General features: G+C 45.8%; 1 protein-coding gene across 2 annotated transcripts in view; it reads right to left on the reverse strand.

The window, feature by feature from the left end:
• The window catches only part of LOC140210078 (N-fatty-acyl-amino acid synthase/hydrolase PM20D1-like), a 104,520-nt gene that overhangs the window by 65,876 nt on the left and 12,419 nt on the right, over positions 1-26,225 (reverse strand). For both annotated transcript variants that reach the window (XM_072278871.1, XM_072278872.1), the window contains exons 2-4: positions 21,636-21,868; positions 14,997-15,083; positions 9,899-10,032 (exon numbers count right to left, since the gene is read on the reverse strand). In XM_072278871.1, the coding sequence (XP_072134972.1) occupies positions 9,899-10,032; positions 14,997-15,083; positions 21,636-21,868 (454 nt within the window). The remainder of the gene's footprint in view (positions 1-9,898; positions 10,033-14,996; positions 15,084-21,635; positions 21,869-26,225) is intronic.

The following is a 26,225-nucleotide window of genomic DNA, read 5'->3' on the forward strand; positions in this document are numbered from 1 at the left end:
CTATACTCACTTACCCATCCATTGAGATGTTCCCACAACTAATTACCTCACTTTAAGTACTCTTTATCTTGTTACTTCATGTTCTCGTTATTTATTGCTATTTATTTCTATTTGCATTTGCACAGTTTGTTGTCTTCTGCACTCTGGTTGATCTTTCATTGATCCTGTAATAGTTACTATTCTACAGATTTGCTGAGTATGCCCACAGGAAAATGAATCTCAGGGTTATATGTGGTGACGTATATGTACTCTGATAATAAAAATTGACTTTGCACTTTGAACTTTGAAGATCCCCACACCATCCTAGGCCATGCTATCTTCTCGACGTTACTATATGAGACAGGAGGTACAGAAGCCCGAAGTCCCACACCACCAGGTTCAGGAATAGCTACTTGCCTACAACCATTTGACTCTTGAACCAACTTGCACAACTCTAATCACTACAGTTTATCAATACTGTCACAATGTTGATCGCTTTCCGCTAAAACAGACTTTTTTTGCTCTAATGATGTTCTTATAAATTTATGCATCACTTATGTCCAGTTTATGCTTTTTGTGAATGCGGGCATGTGCTGTAAGCAGAGTTTTCATTGCATGTATGCATATACATATTTGGGTATGTGCAATATACTGACATGGACTTTTGACTTTATAACAGGGCAAAGGGAATTGAATGCAATACTCCAGATGTGGCCTATCTGGAATTTCCTCCAGATGTTCTGGCTTCCTGCCACATCCCAAAGATTTTCTTGGTTAGCTGGCCGCTGTAATAGCCCTTCATGTAGGTGGGAGGGAGGAGAATCAGGCCAAGTTGATGTGTATGTGACAGGGAAATCAGTGTTTCTATGTGGCTCACGGAAATCCTTGGAGAGCTAGCATAGATCTGTTGGGCTGATTGGCCTCTTTTCAGAGTCAGAGAGCCATAGAATACGATAGGATTGCCATTCAGTTCATCTACTCCGTGTCAAGCTATTCATCTGCCTGGTCCCATCAACTTGCGCCCGGACCACACCCCTCCCATCCATGTACCTATGCAAACTTCTCTTAAATGTTGAAATCACACCTGCGTCCACCACTTCCACTGGCATCTCGTTCCACACTCTCACCACCCTCAGTGAAGAAGTTACCCCTCAGGTGCCCCTTAAGCACCTTTCACCCTTAACCCATGACCTGTAGTTGTCATTTCACACATTTTAATTCCACGTCCCATTCCCATTCTGATATGTCTATCCACGGCCTCCTCTGCTGTCAAGATGAAGCCACACTCAGGTTGGAGGAACAACACTTTATATTCCGTCTGGGTAGCCTCCAACCTGATGGCATGAACATTGACTTCTCTAGCTTCCGTTAATGCCCCTCCTTCCCTTCTTACCCCATCACTTACTTATGTATTTTTTTTCCCCTTTCTTTCTCTCTCTTTTTTCTCCCTCTGTCCCTCTCATTATATCTTCCTCTGGTGCTCCCCTCCCCCTTTCTTCCCCCCTAGGCCTCATGTCCCATGATCCTCTCCCTTCTACAGCTCTGTGTCCCTTTTGCCAATCAACTTTCCAGCCCTTGGCTCCATCCCTCCTCCTCCTGCCTTCTCCTATCATTTCGGATCTCCCCCTCCCCCTCCCACTTTCAAATCTCTTACTATCTCTTCTTTCAGTTGGTCCTGACGAAGGGTCTCAGCCCAAAACGTTGACTGTATTTCCTATAGATGCTGCCTGGTCTGCTGCGTTCACCAGCATTTTGTGTGTGTTGCTTGAATTGTAGATTCTTTAGTGGAAGTTTCTCAGATCCTCTTCTGGTTGAAGTGCTGGAATGTGGCTCTAATCATTTCAAGCAACAAAAGTCTTCCAGTTACATACTTCAGATTTTCAGTTCGCATTAATCACGCTATAGTTCAGAAAACAGTGCACTCTTCAAAGCACTGGAAAATGCTGGTCATTTGTCCTCCGGAAAGCATTTTGTTCAATTAAAATAATTTTGTAAACCTTTCCACTACACTTCCAACTGTAATTGATAGGTTCAGACTACTTTCATCCTAACCACTTGCTGGAAGCATGGAGCGTGTGCATCAGAATGCAACATCTGGACGGAAGCTGCAGCTGACAGATGCAACATGTCTTATGTGGAAAGGTTGAGTAAGCTAGGGGTTTTCTCTTTAGGGTGAAGGATGGAGAGATGTGGCTTGATGGAAGTGTACAGGATGTTAAGAGGCACACAGACGCTGGAAATCCAAAGCAACACACACAAAATGCTGGAGGAACTCAGAAGGTCAGGCGGCATCTATTGAAATGAATAAATAGTTATGGTCTGAGACCCTTTTCAGGAAAGGAAGTGGGAAGACACCAGAATAAAAAGGTGGGAGGAGGGGAAGGATGATAGCTAGAAGGTGATAGGTGAAGATGATAGGTTGGAAAGGTACAGGACCAGAGAGGAAGGAATCGGATTGGAGAGGGGAGTGGACCATAGGAGAAAGGTAAGGAGGAGGGGATCCAGGGGGAGGCGATAGGCAAGTGAGAAGAGACAAGAGGCCAGAGTGGGCAATAGAAGAAGAGGCGAGGGTAGATAGACAAGAATGTGCAGCCAGAGACTTTTTCCCAGGGCAGAAATCGCTAATCTGAGGGGGCATAACTTTAATGTGATTGGATGTCAGAGGTAGGTTTTTCTACACGGAGAATGGTGGGTGCATGGAATGCATTGCCAATGGTGGTGGTAAAGGCAGATACAACAGAGACATTTAAGAGGCTCTTAGATTAGCGTATGGGTGAAATAAAGATTGAGGGCTGTGTGGGAGGGAAGGGTTAGGTTGATCTTTGTCAGGCCTGCACAGGCAGGCACCTCTCGGTCTTCACCCAGCCAACAGTAGTCAATTGCCACTCACTTCCAACTCATCACCTGCAGGCGATTTAAACCCAGCTTTAATCCACAGTTCTTTGGAAGCCCATCAAACCAGCCAGGATCAATCAGTTATTCCTAGCTTTCAGTTACCTTGTTATGTTAAGTACCTGCACTCTCTTGTTCTGCGGCCCGTTGCAGCTTGTTATTTTGCAGTTCATTAGTAAAATACCAGTTACTGCTAAATCATCTCTGCTGCTCTGCTTTTGGGGGGTCAAGCCTCCCATTTCCTGACAATCTTGGAGTAGGGTCAAGGGTTGGCACAACACTGTGGGCTGTTCTGTGATGTACTATTCCAAGTTCCCCATTCTAGGGTTCAGTGAGGTGGTGAAGCTGGGTTAGTTGATGGAGAGGCTGAAGGTTGGGACCCCACTGAGGTGAACTCAAAAAGGAGGAGCCGGGTAGGCTGGAGTGGGGAGAAACTGTTTAAAAAAAAGAGTCAGGTCAAATTTTTGGAGAGCTGTTATCCGAACTGGAAATAGTCCTGGTGGTGTTCCAGGAACAGATGGTGTGGTACACCACTTCAGGGACTTTTGAATGCAGTCTGTTTACTGTTGTCACAAGTACCAAGATAAAGTGAAGTTCTTTGTCATCCAGATGGAGCGTGCCTTACAAAAGCACATCGAGGTAGTCCTAAAGGACAAAGAGCAACAGAATGCAGAATATTGTGTTACTTTCCCCAAGCAGTAAGGCTGATCAACACCTCCAGCCACTAACCTACCCCCTCCAAACTCCCCACTGCGTTATCATTTCCTTACAGTGTCATCTTACGTACAGACATTCCTGTGCCTAGTATCACTTTATGGGAAGACAATCAATCTATGTATATTATGAGGGGAGATTTGATAAAGGTATATAAAATTATGATGGGTATAGATAGAGTGAATGCAAGCAGGCTTTTTCCACTGAGGCAAGGGGAGAAAAAAACCCAGAGGACATGGGTTAAGGGTGAGGGGGGGAAAAGTTTAAAGGGAACATTAGGGGGGGCTTCTTCACACAGAGAGTGGTGGGAGTATGGAATGAGCTGCCAGACGAGGTGGTAAATGCGGGTTCTTTTTTAACATTTAAGAATAAATTGGACAGATACATGGATGAGAGGTGTATGGAGGGATATGGTCCACGTGCAGGTCAGTGGGACTAGGCAGAAAATGGTTCGGCACAGCCAAGAAGGGCCAAAAGGCCTGTTTCTGTGCTGTAGCTTTTCTATGGTTTCTATAAGCTATCTTCTGTATTCATATTTATTGTGTTTTGTTTTAACTATTGAGTTCTTTATCTTACTGTGTGTTTGTTTGTGCTGCATCAGATCTGGAGTAACAACTGTTTTGTTCTCCTTTACACCTGTGTCCTGGAAATGACATGAAACGATATTAGATGTTGCGTTACAGAAGTGCAGTGCCGGTAGCAGTAGCGTGCAAGGGCCGTAAGGAGGCAGACTGAAAGATGAAGGGTTCATCTTGATCTCTGGGAAAGAATGAATCTGAGATGGAACAGATTCCTAGGTTCTGCATTCCATCTTTAAAGGTGCGCACTCTCTTGGGAATCAGTAAGCATCAGTAAACAATAACGTCAATCGCTTGTGGTGGTCCAGTCGTAGATGCCACAGCAAAGAAAGTTCACCAGTGTCTCTATGCTCTCAGAAGTCTTAGGAAATTTCGCATGTTACCAAGTACTCTCAATGCTTACAGAGGCACCATAGGGAGCATCCTATCCAAGAGTTGTAATGTCTTGGTACGACAACTTTTCAGCCCAAGGGCACAAGAAAATGCAGAGATTTCTGGACACAGCCCAGTCTAACATGAAACCTCCTCTTCATACTCTCTGGCTACACTTGCTGCTGCCGACCACCATAATCCCATATCCTTCACATCCCAGGCTTCTTCATCCTCCCCACCCCCTCCCCACCTTTCCACTCACGCAAAAGATCGTGGAGTGTCAAGGGTTACGGGGAGAAGGCAGGGGAGTGGAGTTGAGGGAAAATAGCCATGACTGAATCGTGGAGCAGACTTGATGCATCAAGTGGCCAAATTCTTCTCCTGTGTCTTATGACACAAGATACAAAAGCTTAAAAACCTGTAACACCAGGCTCAAGGCTAACTCTATCCCACAACTATAAACTACTTGAATGGACATATTGTAGAATAAAGTTGAATTCTTTACATCACCATCGACCTCTCAACAGCCTTGCTCCTTCCTGTCCACCTCACTGCACTTTTCAGTCACTTTATTCTGCACTCTGATATTGTGTTTCCCTTTGCACTATCTTCATCTGCTTATGTTTTGGTGTGATCTGTCTGAATGGCATGCAAAATAAAGTTCTTTCACTCTGTCTCGGTAGATGTGACAATAATAAACCAACTGCCAATTACTCAGGAATGGTTTTCAGTGGAGAATATGGAATGCGCTTCTTCAGTGGGCATAGGAAACTGAGACTCACAACATCTAAGGAGCATTGAAATTTCCAGGGCATACGATGTCACTGGCTTGTAAAAGGACGAGGGTAGACGGGTGCTTCTTGACAAGGAAGTGGTGGGCTAATGTGCTTGTTTCTGTATAAAAAAAAAGTGAAGAGGAGGGGGTGAAAGAAGATGGGCATCTATCAAGGACCCCCCCCCCCCCCCCCCCCCCCACCGGTGGTGCATCCACTCTGCAAACAATCATAATGTTACACCACTGGTTAGTAAAAGGGATGGAAGTGGACGGGCACTTGATGGCATGGACATGGTGGGCCAATGTGTCTGTTTCTGTATAAAAGGGAAGGGGTGAATACTTTTGCCTCTTATAAAGTTAAATCAAGCAACACAGGTGACAACAAGGCTTCGTTTCCAGGTGAGCTCAATGCTTCCTATGCTCACTTTGACCATCAAGGCATGCAGGAACAATCACAAACCCCCACAAGCCCTGATGATCCTGTGATTTCAGTCTCTGAAGCTGATATACACGCAGCCTTCAAGAGGGTGAAACCATACAAAGCATCTGGCCAAGATGGGGTACCTGGCCAAATGCTAAAACCCTGTGCTGATCAACTGGCTGGAGGGTTCACTGAGATCTTTAACTTTTTGCTTCAGCAGTTTGCATCACATAGGCTTCAATTACATCGGTGGCTCAGAACAACATGGTAACCTGCCTCAAAGACTATCATCCAGTGATGAAGTGTTTTCAGAGTTTGGTGATGAAACATACCAACTCCTGCCTGAGAAGCAACTTAGAAACACTCCAATTTGCTTACAAGGGCAACAGATGCCATCTCATTGGCTCTTTATTCAACCCTGGCACATCTGGACAGCAAAGGTGCATACACCAGAAAGCTATTTGTTGACTAAAGCTCAATTTTCAATACTATCATCTACTCAAAATTAATCAATAATCTCCAAGACCTTGGCCTCAATGCCTCCTTATGCAATTGGATGCTCGATTTCCTCATTTGCAGACCACAGTCAGTTTCTATTGGCAACAACATTCTTCCACGATCTCCATCAGCACAGGTGCACCACAAGGCTGTGTGCTTAGCCCTTGCTCTACTCGCCTTACGCTTACGACTGTGTGGCTAAGCACAGCTCCAATGCCATATGCAAGTTTGCTGACTGTCACAGGCCGAATCAAAGGTGGTGATGAATCACCATATAGGAGGGAGATTGAGAATCTGGCTGAGTGGTGCCACAACAACAACGTCTCACTCAATGTCAGCAAGAGCAAGGAGCTGATTATTGACCTCAGGACCAGAGGTTTACGAGCCAGTCCTCATCGGAGGATCAGAGGTGGAGAGGGTCGGCAACTTTAAATTCTTCGGTGTTACCATTTCAGAGAACATATCCTGGGCCCAGCACAGATGCAATTATGAAAAGAACACGGCAGCACTTCGACTTCCTTAGGAGTTTGCAAAGGCTCGGCATGACATCTAAAACTTTGACCAACTTACATCGATGTGTGGTGGAGAGTAAATTGACTGTGTCACAGCCTAGTATGGAAATTCCAACGTCCTTGAATGGGAAAATCCTCCAAAAAAGTAGTGGACACAGCCCGGTCCACCACGGGCAAAGCCGTCTCCACCAGTGAGCACACCTACACAAAATATCACTGCAAGAAAGTGTCATCAGGGACCCCTACCACCTAGGACATGCTCTCTTCTCTCTGCTGCAATTAGGAACAAGCTACAGGAGCCTTAGGACTTATACCATCATGGTCTAGAACCCACACACTCCTCTCACTGGGACCCCTCCCTCCACTGTTCCCATCTGTCCATCACCCACACACTCCTCCCACTGGGTCCCCTCCCCCCACTGCTCCCATCTGTCCATCACCTACACACTCCTCCCATTGGGTCCCCCCCCAACTGCTCCCATCTGTCCATCACCCACACACTCCTCCCACTGGGTCCCCTCCCCCCACTGCTCCCATCTGTCCATCACCTACACACTCCTCCCATTGGGTCCCCTCCCCCCACTGCTCCCATCTGTCCGTCACCCACACACCCCTCCCACTGGGTCCCCCCTCTATGGTTCCCATCTGTCCATCACCCCCACTGGGTCCCCTCCCCCCACTGTTCCCATCTGCCAATCACCCACACACTCCTCCCACTGGGTCCCCTCCCCACCACTGTTCCCATCTGTCCATCACCCACACACCCCTCCCACTGGGTCCCCTCCCCCCCCACTGTTCCCATCTGTCCATCGCCCACACACTCCTCCCACTGGGACCCTTCCCCCCCCCACTGTTCCCATCTGTCCATCACCCCCACTGGGTCCCCTCCCCCCACTGTTCCCATCTGCCAATCACCCACAAACTCCTCCCAATGGGTCCCCTCCCCACCACTGTTCCCATCTGTCCATCACCCACACACCCCTCCCACTGGGTCCCCTCCCCCCCCCACTGTTCCCATCTGTCCATCACCCACACACTCCTCCCACTGGGACCCTTCCCCCCCCCCACTGTTCCCATCTGTCCATCACCCACACACCCCTCCCACTGGGTCCCCTCCCCCCACTGTTCCCATCTGTCCATCACCTACACACTCCTCCCACTGGGTCCCCTCCCCCCACTGTTCCCATCTGTCCATCACCCACACACCCCTCCCACTGGGTCCCCCCCCCCACTGTTCCCATCTGTCCATCACCCACACACTCCTCCCACTGGGTCCCCTCCCCCCCCACTGTTCCCATCTGTCCATCACCCACACACCCCTCCCACTGGGTCCCCTCCCCCGATTGCCATCTGTCCATCACCCCCCACTCCTCCCACTGGGTCCCCTCCCCCCACTGTTCCCATCTGCACTCCCCAACTTTCTATTTGGTTCCATGTTCTACTTTCCTCTCTTATCAGATTCTATCTTTGGCATGCCCTGCATACTCATGCGCCTATCTAACATCTTAAAGAGATTAGATTAGCTCTCTTTGTCATAGGTAAATGGAAATATTAAAACATACAGGGGAACATGTAATTTTGTCTCAACAACTAACAGAGTCTGAGGATTGATACTACTATAGTGCCAATGACCCAGGTTCAATTCCACCGCTGTCTGTAAGGAGCTTGTATGTTCACCCCTTGACCATGTGGGTTTTCTCCGAGTGTTTCAGTTTCCTCCCCCATTCCAGAGACATATAAATTGGTAGATTAATGGGTGTAATTGGGCAGTGCAGCCTCATTGGGCCTGAAGGGCCTGTTACTATGCTGTATCTCAATATGAGGCTTATTCCTAATGGCAGCAGTGAGAAGAGAGCATGTCCTAGGTGGTCGGGGTCCCTGATGACACATGTATTATGTGGGCTAACCATAATTTTAGACAACCATAAATAACTCCTTACACTTATTCTACATGTAGAAGACTGTAAGACCATCAGACAGAGGAGCAGAATTAGGCCATTCAGCCCATCGATTATACCTGCCATTCCATCAAGGCTGATTTATTATTCCTCTTAAGACCATTCTCCTGCCTTCTCCCTGTAACCTTTGACACCTTGGCTAATCATGCACCTACCAACTTTAAATATACCTAATGACTCTCCCTCCACAGCTGCCTGTGGCAATGAATTCCACAGATTCACCACCCTCTAGCTAAAGAAGTTCCTCTTCATCTCTATTCTAATGGGACGTCGCTCTATTCTGAGATTGTGTCTTCTGGTCCGAGACTTCCCCCACCATAGGAAACACCTTCTCCACATCCACTCTATCAAGGCCTTTCAGTATTTAATAGGTTTCACAAGGCATGCAAGACAATCCCACCATAGGCCTTTTTTTCAAAAATCAGACCGGCTATTTGCGTTGCCTCTTTCAGCGAGGTATGGACTTGGACCCCAAGATTGCATTTTTTTTAGAATCAGATTCATTTACTTATCACATGTACATTGAAACGTACAGCGAAATGCATCTTTTGCATTCACAACAAACACAGTCCAAGGATGTGCCGGGGGCAGCCCGCAAGTGTTGCCACTCATTTTGGCGCCAACTTGTCCGCAATATTCTGTAGAACAGAACAAGCATCAACAAAACAACAACAACAAAACAAGCCTCCCACCCACTCACACACACATGCGGTAACTCCCCTCTATCTTTCAGTCCAGGTGAAGGGTGTTCAACCTGAAATGCTGATTCCCCATTTTGCTCCACAGATGCTGCTTAATCTTATTTGTTGCTCTGGATTCCTGCGTCTGGATTCTTTTTCTGCCTTCAGCCTGTTTTTTTTATTGCTGAATAAAGGAAAGGTACGTCGCATCCGGAGTTTCTCCGGTTAGTGGACGATTTCCCTCCACACCTCTCTGACGTAGTGGGGAACCGCGTACGAGGCAAGTTACAGCAATGGTTTGCCATTGCCTTCTGCTGGGTGAGTTTCCAAAGAGATCATCAGTTCATAACCCAGCACGGATGGAAAGTGTGCAGGGGAGCTAGCTGGATTCGAACTCGGGACCTTTCGTCCTGAAGTCTGGCACTGATGCCACTACGCCACCAGTTGGGTCTGAAATAACTCTATGATTCTGCGTAGGCAGCTGAAGTCTCTGCTCACACAAGGGTCTGTGGTACCTACATTGCAACCCGTTTCTCCAGTCCAGGTATGATTTTGTCAAAGATGGCTGAACCCTCATCCAGGAGGTAGGCGAGCTTCACTCCTCTGGACTGCAGGACCGCGGCAATGTTCCTGGCGCCATTATTCCCTCCGACCTGCACGCCAGGAAAGAAGAAAGGCAATGCATTTATGTCCTTAACAGCTTCTGTCCCTAACTTACATCTTTCAGCTCTTTTTATGAGGTCCCATCATGAGCTAATTCCCTGAGGCTTCAATGCCTGTTAATCTTGCCCATAATTCCTTGCACTGGATTTTAAAATGGCAATGTCCTGTGTGGTGTTACCATAGCAACAGTCGTATTTATTCCTCTCAAGTTTAATGCTGGAGTTGCTGCAGAGAATTATTTGCTTAGAGAAACAAATAATTCCATTTGACAGCAACATGATGGATTTAAACATTTTCCCTGCTGAGAGGGTGGGGTAAGACAACATGATCTGTCGCTGTTTTGAGAGCCTTTGGGACTTCCCACACTTAAATCTTCATTGTTGTTGAAATAATCTGCCTCATTCATTGAAGATTTTGTGAGCAGAATTGATCTGAGCACCACTAATTCCATGGTTATTTGATGGTATCATGTGAGATACAATTTCTATTAACCTGGGATGGTGACTCAGTGGATTTGGTGAGTTGCCCTTGCTGTACAGTGCTCTGCATGTGCTGCACAGTAAGGAAGGACAGGCAGGGAGAATTCTCTGAGGAGCAGCTTTTCTAAGCCTTTTAATCAGACAGGCCCCACTTATATAGATATATAAAGATTAGCATGATTTCTCACATGAACATATATGAAAGGGGTCAAATCAAATCAGCGAGAGCTGTGCTAGGCATCCCACAAGTGTCACCATGCTTCCAGTGCTAGCATGGCATGCTCACAAGTCACTAATCCTAAACATAGGTATTTGGAATAAGACCATAAGACATAGAGCAGAATTAGGCCAATCGGCCTGTTGAGTCTGATCTGCCATCCCATCATGGCAGACTTATTATCCCTCCCAACCCCGTTCTCCTGCCTTCTCCCCGTGGCCTACAACACCTTGGAATGTGGGAGGAAACTGGAGCACCTGGAGGAAACCCACACAGTCATGGGGACAATGCACAAACTGCCTACAGACAGCAGCCAGAATCGAACCCCAATCTCACCGCTGGTATTGTACTGGCATTACGCTGACCACCATGCTACTGTGCTGCCTCTGTATTGTGAGCATTGTACTTATTGTATGGTGTGCAGCTCTGGGGCCCCATGAGCTGGCATTGGAGAGGATCCAGTGCACGTTCATGAAAATCATCCCAGGAATAAAGGGGTTAATGCTTGAGAAGCCTTTGATTGCTCTGGGCCTATAGTCACTGGAGTTCAGCAGAATTAGTGGGGAGGATCTCACTGAAACTTACTGAACATTGAAAGGCTTAGGTAGAGTGCAGGTGCAGAGGATGTTTTTAATAGTGGGGCAGCTTCAGAATACAAGGATATCCCTCTGGAACAGAGATAAGGAGAAATTTCTTTAGCCAGAGGGTGGTGAATCTGTGAAATTCATTGCCACAGATAGCTGTAGAGGCCAAGTTTTTTTTTATCTATAGGCATCCGTTAGTCTCGTGAGACCATGGCTTTGCACCTTGGAAGGTTTCCACGGCAAGGTTGTATGGAAGACTGGCAGTTGCCCATGCTGCAAGTCTCCCCTCTCAATGCCACCACCAATGTTGTCCAAGGGAAGGGCACTAGGACCCATACAGCTTGGCACCAGTGTCATCACAGAGCAATGTGTGGTTAAGTGCCTTGCTTAAGGACACAACATGCTGCCTCAGCTGAGGCTCGAACTAGCGACCTTCAGGTCACTAGACCGACGCCTTAACCACTTGGCCACGTGCCAACACAAGTTATTGGGTATATTTAAAGTAGAGTTTGATAGTTTCTTGATTAGGTTACAGGAAGAAGGCAGGGGAACGGGGTTGAGAGGGAAAATAAATCAGCCATGATGGAATGGCATGCAGGCATGATGATCCAAATGGACTAATTCTTCTCCCAAGTCTAATTGTCTTATGGTCAAAACCAGTTACAGCAAATGTGGTGTCAAAGTTCCTAATGAACAATGTTACCAATTTAATCACTATTACTGTGTGAACAAATAAATCTAATCATTTAAAAAATGATCTGTGGTTTCCTGACATCTGTGCAGACGGCCAGAACACTAGAAGAAATCCCCCTTTTGTAAAAGTCCCACAGAATTCCTTCACTCAGGAAACCGTCATTATTCCATCGCTCTCCTAGCTGGCTTTCATCCAACAAACTGAGGGCATCCAAACAAATATTATCCCCTTTCCCACTCTCACCTGCACCTGCTAACCTATACGGGCACCTAGGTGAGCACCGTTACAATTTAAACTATGCTCCTGTCTTTCAAATCCCTTCATGGTCTTACAGTTCCTCTCTAATCCTATATTCCTTAGATATGTTCACTCTTCAAATTCCAGCCTCTCAGCGTCAATGAATCTTCAATTTCTCCACCATCTGTGGCCATTCCTTTTAGGGCCATAGAATAAAACAGGTACAGCCCATCCTGATCAGGTTGTCCACCCATCTTCTGGAGTTGGAGGCCTGTCTGGGTGTGTGAAGGGGTGGGAGGGATGGCAAAGGGGCCTGTGGTCTTGATGTTGCTGCTGCTGCTGTGAAACGTAGTGGGCATGCTCATGTTGGCACCAGATGTGTGGCAATGCTTGCGGGCTGCTCCCAGCATGACCTTGGGCATCCACGCACCCATTCAGTTCCTTCTTAAATGATTCTATTGTAGCTGCCTCAGCCACTTCCTCTGGCAGCTCTTCCCATACACTCACCACCCTCACATCTATAGCTAAGTTGTCTAAGGATTTTGCACGGTACTATATTTGTCAACGAGGAGTGGAGAGTGAATTTTAAAACCTGGCGGGAATGGGAGTGTGGAGTGTCACGGGAGGGGTGTGGGACAAGTGGCAGAGAAGGGGTGCCAGGGCCAGGGGATTACTCAGGGGCAGACACACCCAGCCCTCAGACACTAGGCACAGTCATTCGATTCCAAATAATTGGTATATTGATCATTACAGAAAGTCTCTCTGGTGCTTCCCGCTCTCCGCCCCTCTCCCTTCCCCTTGTCCCAACCATGACTCCCCTCTCCCTGCCCCCTTCCCACTCTCAGTCCACAACAGAGACCCATAGCAGAACCAAGATTATCATCACCCACATATGTCATGAAATTTGGCCACAGTACAGTGCAATACATAAAATTACTACAGTACTGTGCATAAGTCTTAGGCACCCTAACTATATATATACATACTGAAGACTTTTGCACAGTACGAGACATAAATAGATAAATAAATAGTATTGAGGATGTGAGTTGTAGAGTCCTTGAAAGTGAATCCATAGGTTGTGTTCACACTGGTTCTGCAGCCTGATGGTTGAAGAGTATTAATTGTTCATGAACCTGGTGGTGTGAGATCCAAGTCTTCTATACCTGCCAGCATGTCCTCCTTCCCCTCTGCCCACCTTATTTTAGCTACTTCCCCTTTGTCTCCAGTCCTGATGAAGGGTCTCAGCCATAAACATCAACTCTTTATCCTCTCCGTAGATGTTGCCTGACCTGCTGAGTTCCTCCAGCATTTTGTGGTGTGTATGTATGATGCTCTGGGTTTCCAGCATCTGCAGAACCTCCTGAGTTTATGATTAGCTACTTCCCTCCAGCAAGTCGGCATTAAGTCAAACGGTCCTTCTTGGTTTGGCAGCACTTTACCCGTGAATCTGCTGGGCTCGTCTACTTTGTCTAGTGCTCCTGATGTGGCCTCCTCCACATTGGTGAGACCTGCCGTAAATTGGGGGGACCGCTTCGTCGAGCACCTCTGCACCGTCCGCCACAAACGGGGTTTCCCAGTGGCCAAGCATTTTAATTCCCATTCCCATGTATTGATCCATGGCTTCCTCTCGTACCAAGGTGAGGCCACCCTCAGGGTGGAGGAACAACATCTTATATTCCGTCTGGGCGCCCTCCAATCTGATGGCATCAATATCAATTTCTCCTTTCAGTGACCAAATTCCACTCCTTCATTCCACACTCTGACCTGTCACTTCTTCTCATCTGCCTATTACTTCCCCCGGATCCCCTCCCCTCCTCCTTCCCTATCTCCTGTAGTCCACTCTCCTCTCCTATCAGATTCTTTCTTCTCCAGCCCTTGACCTTTCCCGTCTGCCTGGCTTCACCTATATCCTTCCAGCTATTATCCTTCACCTCCCTCCACTTTTTTATCCTGGCATCTTCCCCCTTCCTTCTCAGTCCTAAGGACAAGTCTTGGCCTGAAATGTCCACTGTTTACTCTTTTCCATAGATGCCGCCTGACCTGCTGAGCACCTCCAGCATTTTGTGTGAGGTGGTGTTGCTCCTAATCATTACAGTTTGGCAGCACTGGGGTCACTTTAATCATTCTGCACTAAAATAGTCTTTTTATGCTTTAATTGTGTTTTATTTAAAAATTGTGTATTATTTATGTTTAATTCATGCTTTTCTTGCAAATGCTGCTTATATGATTTGATGTGCCTGTACTGCTGTTGCAGGTAAGTTTTTCATTGCACCTGTGCCTACATGTACTTGTGCACATGACAATAAACTCGACTTTATTGGAGCTGTATCAACAACTCCACTGCTTCAAGGCTTCCTTCCCCCTTTCTCTTCTTTGTTGACTGTGTAAGAAACCTGCATTGTCGTTGGTGGCTCAGATCACACGATGAGCCCTTTCAGCAGGCTGCCAGAGATATCTTGAACTTTCACAGTAATTCTTCCAACAGAGGATCTTAGGCCATTGGCAAGCAATATCACTTTGCCACCGTGTACAATATCCAGACAATTAGAAATAAAATCATGAGAACATCTTTACTAACACCACGCCCCCCCAAAAAAAATACACTCACTGACAGAATAAAAGCCTTGAAAGTCTGGCCATTTTCCCCTATACAGTAACTCAGGCCCTCTGGGGCTAGCAATGTCTCAAATATTTTCTGCACTCTTTGGAGTTTAAGCACACAGGGTAACAAAAACTGACTCACCTCTTCATCATGACCTAACCCAATATAAAAAGATCGATGTGGTTTGTAGCCTCGTTCCAAAAGGAATTCCAAGCTTTGGAGAATTCCCTGGGGTAAAAACAGACCAAACAAGTTCAAGAAGGAAGGTTACAGTAAAGAGCTTTCAACAAAGTTTTACAACTCTTTATTATTCTCAAAATTATTTTTTCATTTGCAGTGTCTTCTGTTGCACATTGTCAGTCTGTGTATGCTCATCTATAGTTTTTCTTTGTGTCATTCCACTGTATTTCTTTTTTTGCATGTGAAAACTGCAAGAAAATGATTCTCAAGGTAGTATATTGTGACATGTACATACTTTGATCATAAATTACTCCCGTGAACCATGTGGGTTTCCTCTGGGTGCTACGCTGTGAGTATGGTTTGTGGGCGCTGGAGGGCATGGTTATACTGATGCAGATTCTGCAGATGCAGAAATCTGGATATTTTGTGCCAAGACAAGGGTCTCAGCCTGAAACGTAGCCTGTTTATTCCACTCTGTGCACGCTGAGTCCATGCTCTTGAATTGTTTTTGCTCTGGAAGGGAAGGTTTCTCTGTTATTCCTTATCCTGCCCTTGAATGGCTCTCTCAGCAACCAGGGCAAATTGCTCTTTTTCTTTAAAATATTGCACAAATAGTTCTCTCACCTTTGCAAAACAAAGTTTCTTAGCTTCCTGGAGCCTCTTGGGCCCTAATACTCTTGGAGAGTGTGGTGCTATGCTGTCACGTATTACATTGTCTTTGGTCTTTACTGCTCCGCTGGGGGAAAAGTCAACTGCTTTCCCACAAGAACAATGAGCCACTGTTACTATTGTCAGAGTACTGGAACTCACAGAGCAAGTGAGTCAGGCAGGCCTGCAGAAACAATACAGGTCCCTTAGAATATAAAGCAGGACAGTACAGGAACAAGCCCTTTGGCCTACAATGTTGTGCTGAACTCATTCATTCAGCGCACACAAAATGCCGGAGGAACTCAGCAGGCCAGGCAGCATCTATGGAAAAGAGTAAGCAGTCGACGTTTCGGGCCGAGACCCTTCTTCAGGAATGAGGAGGAAGGGGGAAGGTACCAGAATAAAAAGGTGATGGGGGGGGGTAGGGGAAGGAGGCTAGCTGAAAGGTGATAGGTGAAGCCAGGTGGGTGGGGAAGGTCAAGGGCTGGAGAGGAAGGAATCTGATTGGAAGGGAGAGTGGACAATGGGAGAAAGGGAAGGAGGAGGGGACACGGGGGGAGTAATGAGCTGGTGAGAAGAAGCGAAAGGTCAGAGTGGGGAATACAGGAAGGGGTGGGGGTGGGGAGCTTGTTCTCAGAAAGGAGAAATCCTCCCTTTCCTTATTCCAATTCTGAATTCCTGCACTCAGCCTACATCCCCTAAAACCCCTCCCTCCATATGCTTCTTAAATGACACTATTGTACCTGCCTCAACCAGTTTCTGCGTCAGCTCATACTATATAATCACCACCCTCTGTGTGAAAAGGTTGCCCCTCATATCTCTTCTAAGCCTTTCCCCCTCACCCTTAATGTATGCCCCCATGTTTAATATTCCACTACCCTGGGGAAAAGTCAGTTACCAGCCACATTATCCATGCCTCATCATTTTAAACATTTCTATAAGGTCACCCCTCATTCTCCATGGAATGAAGACCGATCCTGACCAACTTCTCCCTCTAACTCAGCTCCTCGAGTCCTGGCAATATCCTCGTAAGCATTTTCTGCTCCCTTTCCAGTTTGACCACGTCTTTTCTATACCAGGGTGATCAGAAGTGGACACAGTTCTCCAAGTGTGGCCCCACCAATGACGTGGACAACTAAAACCTATTCCTGAACTCATGTTCACCACTCTTGCACCCCTGATTGTAACAAGTTGGCGTGTCTGAATTTCTGGCCAATTATTTTCTACCTCTGGATTTTTACCACCAACCAATCAGCTACTGGAAAAAGTTGTGGCTCATTTACTCTGTTTAAAGCTCTTTGAACCTCAGCTTCATCTATCGAAGGGCAGTTTAACACAGCCTGTCTTCCTTGCCCTACTCCACAATGCTTATTCATCAGGTATTACTATGTTCTGCCACAGGAGCATAATTAGATCATAAGGCTTAGAAGCAGAATTAGGACTGTCAGCCCATTGAGTCTGCTCCACCATTCCACCATGGTTGATTTATTATCCTGCCTTCAACCCATAACCTTTGATGCATGCCCTTACTAAACAACAACCTATCAACCTCCGTGTTAAGTATACCCAATGATTCAACCTCCACCATCTATGGTAATGAATTTCACAGATTCAAAGGTTCAAAGGTTTATTTATTATCAAAGTATGTATGCAGTATACAACTCAGATTCTTCTTCCCCAGATAGCAACAAAACAAAGAAAAACCATGGAAGTCAGTTCAGAGAGAAACTGCAGACCCATCCCCCGCAGAATAAAAGGTCAACACGACCATTGACCCCCCCCCCCAAAACATCCCTCCCCCTGCATGAAACGTAACAAGAACATCGGCCCCAAATCCCCATCCCCCACACAAAAAGCAATGAGAAAGAATGGGAGAGATTACAGAATATAAAAACCGTAAGACTGAAAAACTCCATAGTCCATAGTTCAAATCCATAAAAGCAGAACCTCGGCAACATCCTCCAAGATCATTGAAAGAGAGGGAGGCGCCGAGGCCTATCCTCCAGGCACAGCGAATGGCTACACAGGCTCCTTCTCCGGTTCAGTGAACAGAAGGCAGGCAGTTTGCGCTCACCTTCCACAGTCGCCTCATTATTCACTTTAATCAGCGAATAATGGAAGTTTTAATCATTAAAATGGAGTCGCACATTGGCTTGGAGTTTCTTCACCTCGAACCTCTGATCTAGGCCTTTCAATATTTGGTAAGATCCAATCGGAGGTGATTCTCTTCACTCTCCTGGGTTCACTGAACAATGCACCATTACATGAAAGCAACTGATTACTGATGGCGGATTCTGTCATGCAGATAAATTGCTGACAGCATGTCCTGCAAGCTTAATAAGAGCCTGACCCAACTGGCCTTAGGCTGGTATTTATAAAGCTCCACTTGTTTGATTTACTGTACAAAATAATCTCTGTACAAACAGCTGACATTTCTCCTTCCTCACTCCAAGCATGAAGCCTGAGACCTATTGCCTTGACCGCTTTTTCCACTTCAGTCTTGGCGTGGAACTGCAGTGTTCCTGCACAAATGTTTAATAATTTTCAACATCTCTCCAGTATAAACAAAGCTTCTGGTTAGAAGAGTCCACTAATAAAAACTAAGCATAACTTACGAAACGCTGGAGGAACTCAGCAGATCATGCAGCACCAATGGAGGGAAATAAACAGCCGATGTTTTGTGCGGAGACCATCCTCCCGTCTACAGAACCGGCTGAGCTCCTCCAGCTCTTTGTGTGTGATACTCTGGATTTCCATCATCTGCAGAACCTCTTGCATTTAGAGCCCAGCGTAACGTGTCATTGTGTCGGAGGCATACAATAAACACCCAACAGGTAATCCGATGTCCTTCCCGTGACCGTGTGGGTTTCCTCCGGGTGCTCCGGTTTCCTCCCAGGTTTCAAAGGCGAACAGGTTAGGGTTAGTCAGTTGTGGGCATGCAGTGTCGGTGCCAAAAGTGTGCGATACCTGCAGGCTGCCACCTGTAGCATTCGTGGACTGTGCTGGTCGTTGGTGCAAAGGAGGGATTTCATTTGTATGCTTCAATATTTCAGTGTACATGTGACAAATAAATCTAATCTATAATCCTTAATCTGATTTAACACCTCTTTCATTATTTCAGGAGTTTCCCAACCCAACACCTGCCCCTCCATGTCTGGTAGCACAAGGAGCCTAGACTGTGGTGCTTCCCCTCAGACCCTTAGTATTGGCTTCATCAAGTTTCCCTCAGGACATCAACCTGCTGCCTGGACTGAACCCGTCCTTACAGACATCTCACTATGCTGAGAGACCAACAGGCTCCGGATAGACCAAAGGGCACCCTCACTGAGCTGGTGACCCGCCAGCAGTACCTGATGTCTGTGTGTGTGTGTGTGTGTGTGTGTGTGTCCCTGGGAACAGCCTGTAGAGCAGAGTGTTCCCTGTTTAAGATGGACCATGATACAGACCCTTGCACCTTTCTCCACATCCTCTCCTCAAACCCACAGTCGGCAAAAAGGTGAGCTATCATCTCTTCCCCACTACATTCACCCCGCAGTGGGAGTGATGCTTCCGGAAGTTCCGGACATGCAGGCAGGATCTCACAAGGAGGAGCCCTCTCACCACCAGCCAGGCAAGGTCTTGGTGCCTGTTGCCGAGGCCTGGCGAAGGGGCAGTGCACACTGAGTGCTCACTATAACCTCATGAGAGCCCTACTTCCTATCAACACACCGGAACCCTGCTTCCTGTGCTCACTTTAAACTCAGTGACTCTGCTTCCTACGATCTCAGTAAACTCACTGCTTTCACTGGGAAATTTATCATCATCCCGTGTGACATTTGTAGGCAGTAAAAGAGTGTTGTGGAAGATTAATGGAAATATTCTGGAAAACCTGCCAGCCCAGCATTTTGCATCTCAAAGATTCAAAGTATATTTATTATCAAAGTATGTATACAGAATACAACGCTGAGATTGGTCTTCCCACAGGCAGTCACGAAACAAAGACCATGGAACCCATTCAAGAAGGCATCAAACACACAAAGCGCGATAAAAGGACAAATTGCACCAATGCCAGAAAGTGAGCAGACAACGCACAGAACACTAAACACGAAACCAGCAGTCCAGTAGTATTCAGTTTAGTTCAGCTCAGTGTCGCTTTGCTAGCTTGCTGCAGGCTGCAGGGCAAAGCATCCTTTGCTGATCACATTGCATGGATCACACTGATTAAACCATTAAAGAAACAGCAAAAAAAAACGAGTAACCAGAACCCAGAAATACATGCAACATGAGCCTTCACTGGTACTGTAATGGACTGGGGTTTTTCTGTGTTCTAATTGTATTATTTCTTGAAAAATAAGTATTTATGATTCATCTATGTTTTCTTTTCTTGTGAATGCTGCTTATCTTTTGATCTATTCCTGCGAAGCTGCTACAAATAAGTTTTTCATTATACATGTGCACACATGTACTTGTGCATGAGACAAATAATTTCGACTTTGCCATTGAAATATTGTTTTCAATATCTTTTGCCCATTATGTTCTAAAGTCTGTAGCAGAACAGTCCGTGGGGTCAATGGCTTAAGTGGTTATATCATAATTCCCATACAATAGTTCTGTCAAAGCAATAGATACCTCTCACAACACGATTTAAGCAGTTCTGGTCACCTCATTATAGGAAGGATGTGCAGAGAAGATTTAATAAGATGTTACTTGGATTAAGAGGGTAGGGTGAGCGAGCTAGGGGTTTTCTCTTTGGAGCGAAGAAGGATGAGAAGTAACTTGACAGAGATGTACAAGGTGATAAGAGGTATTGGAAACCACTGTTTACTTTTTAATAATACTTTTTATAAGATTTGTACTTTTTAACAAGCTCATGTATTTTTCACACTCACTGGCAGAAAGCGGTATAGCAGCTAAACTAACAGTTCATCACCGTTCTCATTTTTCATGGCTAAGTATTAGCACATTATCAACATGATGCAATTGTTGTAACTATGTAGCCTGTTAGTTAGCTTATGCTGTATCTAAGCAATTTCTTTTATCAATAAAAGTGATTTTTTAGAAGTGCCACATTTTCTTCCTTTGGCTTAAACTTCTTAACAGTAAATCCCCTCTTAACATTGTTTCTCAGCTTTTTATTTAGTTTGTTTAGTACTTGCATGTTTGTTTCATAGTCATAGTCATTGTCATAGTCATACTTTATTAATCCCGGGGGGAATTGGTTAATTTGTACTCTAAAATAAACTGAAATCTTGGGATTTTGACTCCTGGAAGAACCCTAAGGATAGAAATTAAACAGATCCAACAGAGGCATAGATGACATGGACAGCCAGAGACTTTTTAACCAGTGTGGAAATGGCTAATGTGACAGGGTATCACTTTAAGTTGAATGGAGGGAAGTATAGGGGGGATATCAGAGGTAAGTTTTTTTTTTACTCAGGGAGCAGTGGATGCGTGGAATGCCCTGCAAGGGGTAGTGGTAGAGGCAGATACAGTAGGTCATTTAAGAGACTTTTAGGTAGGAACATGGATGATTGATAAATGGAGGGCTATGTGGAAAAGAAGGATTAGGTTAATGTTAGAGTAGGTTAAAAAGTTGGTACATCATGATCCAAAGGGCCTGTGTTGTGCTGTAGTGCTCTATGGTCCCTTCCCTATCCTGGGAGTGTCAAGACAATTGAGAGGGAACTTTGTCTAACTAATCCTTGCTGCACCTGGCATCGAAGTTTGAACTTTCCATCCACTGACAATCGTCACCTTGATGCCAGTTGGAGCTGGGCCCTGAGAGTGCAGTAATTGCTATTCAAAATTGTTTAATATCATTTCTAGTACACAAGTGTAAAGGAAAATGAAATAGTTGTTGCTCTGGATTCTACGCAGCACAAGAAGAAACACAATAAGATAAAGAATGCAATAATTTAAAAAAAACACATTATTCTATGTTCTATGTTTAAAACTAACTGAAAGAACCAGTACCATGACAGATAGCTTGTCGTCCAAAGTGCCCCGTCCATACAAGTAGCCATTGCGCTGCTCCGCAGAGAATGGTGGGACCTCCCATTCTTCTCCTACTGCAGGGACCACATCCAGGTGGGCGGTCAGGATGTACGGCTGGAGAGAGTCATTGGAGCCAATGACAGTGAACAGGTGACTATAGTTTGCAACTATCTCATGGTGCACAAAGCGTGAGGAAAACACATATGGAAACACTGCAAGGAAACAAAAAGGAATACACAATTATGAGGGACATAGACAGTTGGATACATGCAGGCTTTTTCTCCTTGGGTTGGGCGAGGCTAGAGGTCATAAATGCAAGAGGATCAGCAAATACTGGACATCCAGAGCAACACGCACGAAATGCTAGAGGAATTCAGTAGGTCAGGCAGCATCTGTTGTCGTGAGAACAAAGTCACCGCAGAGAAGTACTGGTAGATATGAAGCAGTCACCTTATTCGACAAAATAAGGCATAGCAGGCATCATATTGCGACCCCTTTCCGAGGAAGAGGTCTGCTTGACCCAACACTACATGGCACTTTATGTGCTAAAGATCAAAGGACAATTCCATATTTACAATGCATCCACAATGCTTCCTTTGAACCATCCACCACCTTTACACTTCCCTCTTCGCACCCACATTACAGGTACCCGAATGAATTTAAATCAGCATTATCTGGTCTTCCAATTACCTGTGGTTCACAGTTCTTAGGAACTTATTGTTCAGAGCTGCATTTTAAATTTAACCTACAGTCTATATTCAGATTTGAAAATTGGTGGATGAAGTTAGTTGCTGAAGTTGTTTTTTAATATGTGCAAAGAATGCCCTAACAGCATCTATGGTTACCTCTCCACTATCTATGGATATCTCCATAGATGCTGCCCGACCTGCTGAGGGACAGGAAGGAAGAGTGAAAGAATGAGGGAGAGAAGGGAATGGAAGTACAGGGAGGGATGAGAAGGTGGAGGAGATTGAAGGAGGGAAGACGAGAAGGAGAGTGAGGGACCTGGAGTGAGACTATGGCAGAGAATTAGAGTGATGCAAGCAGCCAAGCAGAGATAAATAACATCACATTTCATACGTAGACTTGATGGACCATCTGTAACTTAAGGACAGGTTACGTGAACAGCTTCCAATGTTTCTGAGCTGAACTTAGGAGCTTAATTCAACCAGACAGCCGATTGCAGTAGTTGGAACTGATGATTATATGACCTAGAAGCCCACTTCCTACCATTATATTCTGTTAGCTAAATTATTGGCTGAAAATACAGACATGATGCAAGACAGTATCATGATCAATGGAAATGTTTGCACATGGAGGTGATCAGGTAACACACAGAAGACTCCACTCTAACAAGGCAAGTCCGCTTCCAGATTTCAATTGTATTCTGATGGGGAACTTCCCCCTGTAGCTCTTCAATTTGTTTCAAGTGAAAGTAATTTATTTTGATGCACACTTGTAATTGGCTTCAGGTTTAGCTAAAGGCAAAATTTATTCTTATTTGGAGATACAGTGGTTCCACACTGCCCAGCAGCCTGCCTATTTAACCCTGACCTAATCACAGGACAATTGAAAATGACCAATTAACCTACTAACCGGTACAATCTTTGAACTGTGGGAGGAAACCCATGCGGTCAAGGGGAGAATGCACAAACTCCTCGCAGAGGGCGCAAGGGATTGAGCTCGGAACTCCGATGTCCGGCTCTGCAGTAGTATCGCGCTAACCGCTACTCTACCGTAGTGCCAACGACAGACTTTACTGGATGTTTCAACATGCTTGTGATAAATAAATGAATCTGAATCTGAGCAATGAAGGATAAATTAACTCTGGCACACAACGTTCTTTATTTCAGATTTCCTGAAACCCCTACTGGCCATATCTCTGTTCCCTCCTTGACTTCATTAACTCCGACAACAAAAAGAAATTTAACATTACTACTGCGATGTAAGACTCCACCCTGGAGCTACGAAAGAAGGAGGGTTGGGCAAGGGGCTAGCAACCTCATCCCATTAAAGCCCAGCGCTACAGGATCATCAACCGAACTTCCAAAGACCTCATCCCTGGGAGATGAAGATTTTTAGACATCAAGTGCAGTAATGGGCTACACCTGGGACAACTTGAAAGACTAGACCAGGACAGAGGTCTCTGGTCAGCTGCCTAACCTCAGTAAGGTGATGGTTGAGAGCATGCAATGTAAGGAGCCGCCACCAAGTGACAGCACTACCATCTATGCCTTTTAGTCTTTCCTGCTCTCCGCCCTATCATTCTCTCAAAGTTCAAAGTAAGTTTATTAACAAAGTACGAGGGTGTCACCATATACCACACTGAGATTCGTTTTCATGCAGGCATTCACAGTAGAACAGAGAAATACAGTGAAAAAATACTCACAAAGACTGACAAACAATCAAAGAACAGAAGAATATAAACTGTGCAAATACAAAAAAAAATTAAGTAATATTGCAAATATCAGTTGCAGAAACCATGAAAGTGAGCCTGTAGGTCGTGGAATCAGTTCAGTGTTGAGGTGAGTGAAGTTAACCGCACTGGTCCGGGCCTAATGTAGGGTAATAACTGTTCCTGTTCCATCCCTCCCCCTGCTCTGCAGCTTAATTCAGGTTCATTTTCTAACTTGTTACGGTGCCATGATATTTCAGCTTCTTTCTCCACAGTGTTGCCTGATCTACTGAGTATTTCCCCTCCCTCACCATCCTCACCTACTTATTACCTGCCAGCCGCTGCTCCTTCCCCCCCCCAACTCCTTTCACCTGGACTCACCTAATACCTGTCAAGCCAACTGCTGCTCCTCTTCCTCCCCCCACTCGGACTCCCCTACTCCCTGATAACTGATGCCCTCCCTCTCCCTCTGCCTTTCCTATCCAGTCCCGATGAGGGGTCTCGGCCTGCGATGTCGACTGTTTATTTCCCCTCTATAGATGCTGCCTCACTTGCTGAGTTCCTCCAATATTTTGAGTGTGTTATGCAACAGTTTTGTCATCAGTGAGTCACTCCAGTTCCATGAGGAACAGATACCAACTGTTCTTTAAAATAATTTATCTCTCTAATTGTGAAGTTTTATTGGCTGCCCCAGAGGAACAAACACCAGGCCAATATCATAACCAGAATTCTCTGAATTCTGTCTACTGAGGAACCTCGAGCCACAATCAGGTTCACAACAGATCATAGTACCCAGAACAGAGAACTGCACAGCACCGTACAGACTGGAACACGTCTCCCAGCCCCCGAGGTTGTGCCAAACTAATTCAGCTCACAAATAAATGTTCAAAGTTCAAAAACCAAAGTAAATTGATGATCAAAGTGTACATATGTCACCATGTACAGCCCTGAGATTCATTTCCTTGTGGGCATACTCAATAAATCTATAGAATAATAACCACTACAGAATCAATGAGAGACCGCACAACTTTGGCGTTCAACCACCTCTCGTCCCCCTCCTCCACCCTTCTCACCTGGAATCACCTAATACCTGCCAACTGCTGCTTCTCCCCTCCCCCATCCCTCTCACCTGGACTCACCCACTACCTGCCCACTGCATTGAAGGTAACTAAAATGTCTAACTAAACTTGCCTCTTTTGCCTCCTCAAATGTCCATATCCCCCCCATTCATTGCACATCCATGGGAGCCTCCTGAAAGCCTGAAAGCCTCTATCATATCTGCCTCCATCACCGCTCGCCCCGGCAGCACATTCCAGGCCCCTACCACTCAGTATAAATCTTGCTCCAAAACCATCTTCATTGAATTTACCCTCCTCAACTTAAATATGTGCACTCTCGCATTAGACATGTTGGTCATGGGAGAAAGACACCCAGCTGTCTATCTATGCCTCTCATAATCTGGTGATTTCCATCAGGCATATCAAAGGCGGAGAGTGTGCAGGCAGATGAGATTAGTTTAACACAAGATTAGATTAGCTTCATTTCTTCTTCTTAGGCATCCGTTTGTCTCGTGAGATCATGGATTTGTGCCTTGGAAGGTTTCCAGGGTGCAGGCCTGGGCAAGGTTGTATGGAAGACCGGCAGTTGCCCATGCTGCAAGTCTCCCCTCTCCACGCCACCGATGTTGTCCAAGGGAAGGGCATTAGGACCCATACAGCTTGGCACCAGTGTCATCACAGAGCAATGTGTGGTTAAGTGCCTTGCTCAAGGACACAACACGCTGCCTCAGCTGGGGCTCGAACTGTGACCTTCAGATCACTAGACCGATGCCTTAACCACTTGGCCACGCGCCAACACAGCTTCATTTGTCTTATGCACATCGTAAGATGGAGTGTAATGTATTGTTCCTGTTACGACCAACATGGTCCAAGTGTGTGCTGAGGAACAGCCCGCAATGTTGCCATGTTTCGGGCACCAACATAGCATGCTCACAACTTACTGACCCTAACTTGTACGTCTCTGGAATGTGGGAGCAAACTGGAGCACCAAGAGGTCGCAGGAAGAACGTACCAACTCCCCACAGACAGCAGTGTGATTTGAACCCCCGACTGCCAGCACTACGAAGCCGCCGTTCTGCCCTCAAATTGGCATCACAGTCAGCACAGACTGATGGG

This window comes from Mobula birostris, chromosome 14 (assembly GCF_030028105.1).
Source record: "Mobula birostris isolate sMobBir1 chromosome 14, sMobBir1.hap1, whole genome shotgun sequence".
Classification (NCBI taxonomy): Eukaryota; Metazoa; Chordata; class Chondrichthyes; order Myliobatiformes; family Myliobatidae; genus Mobula; species Mobula birostris.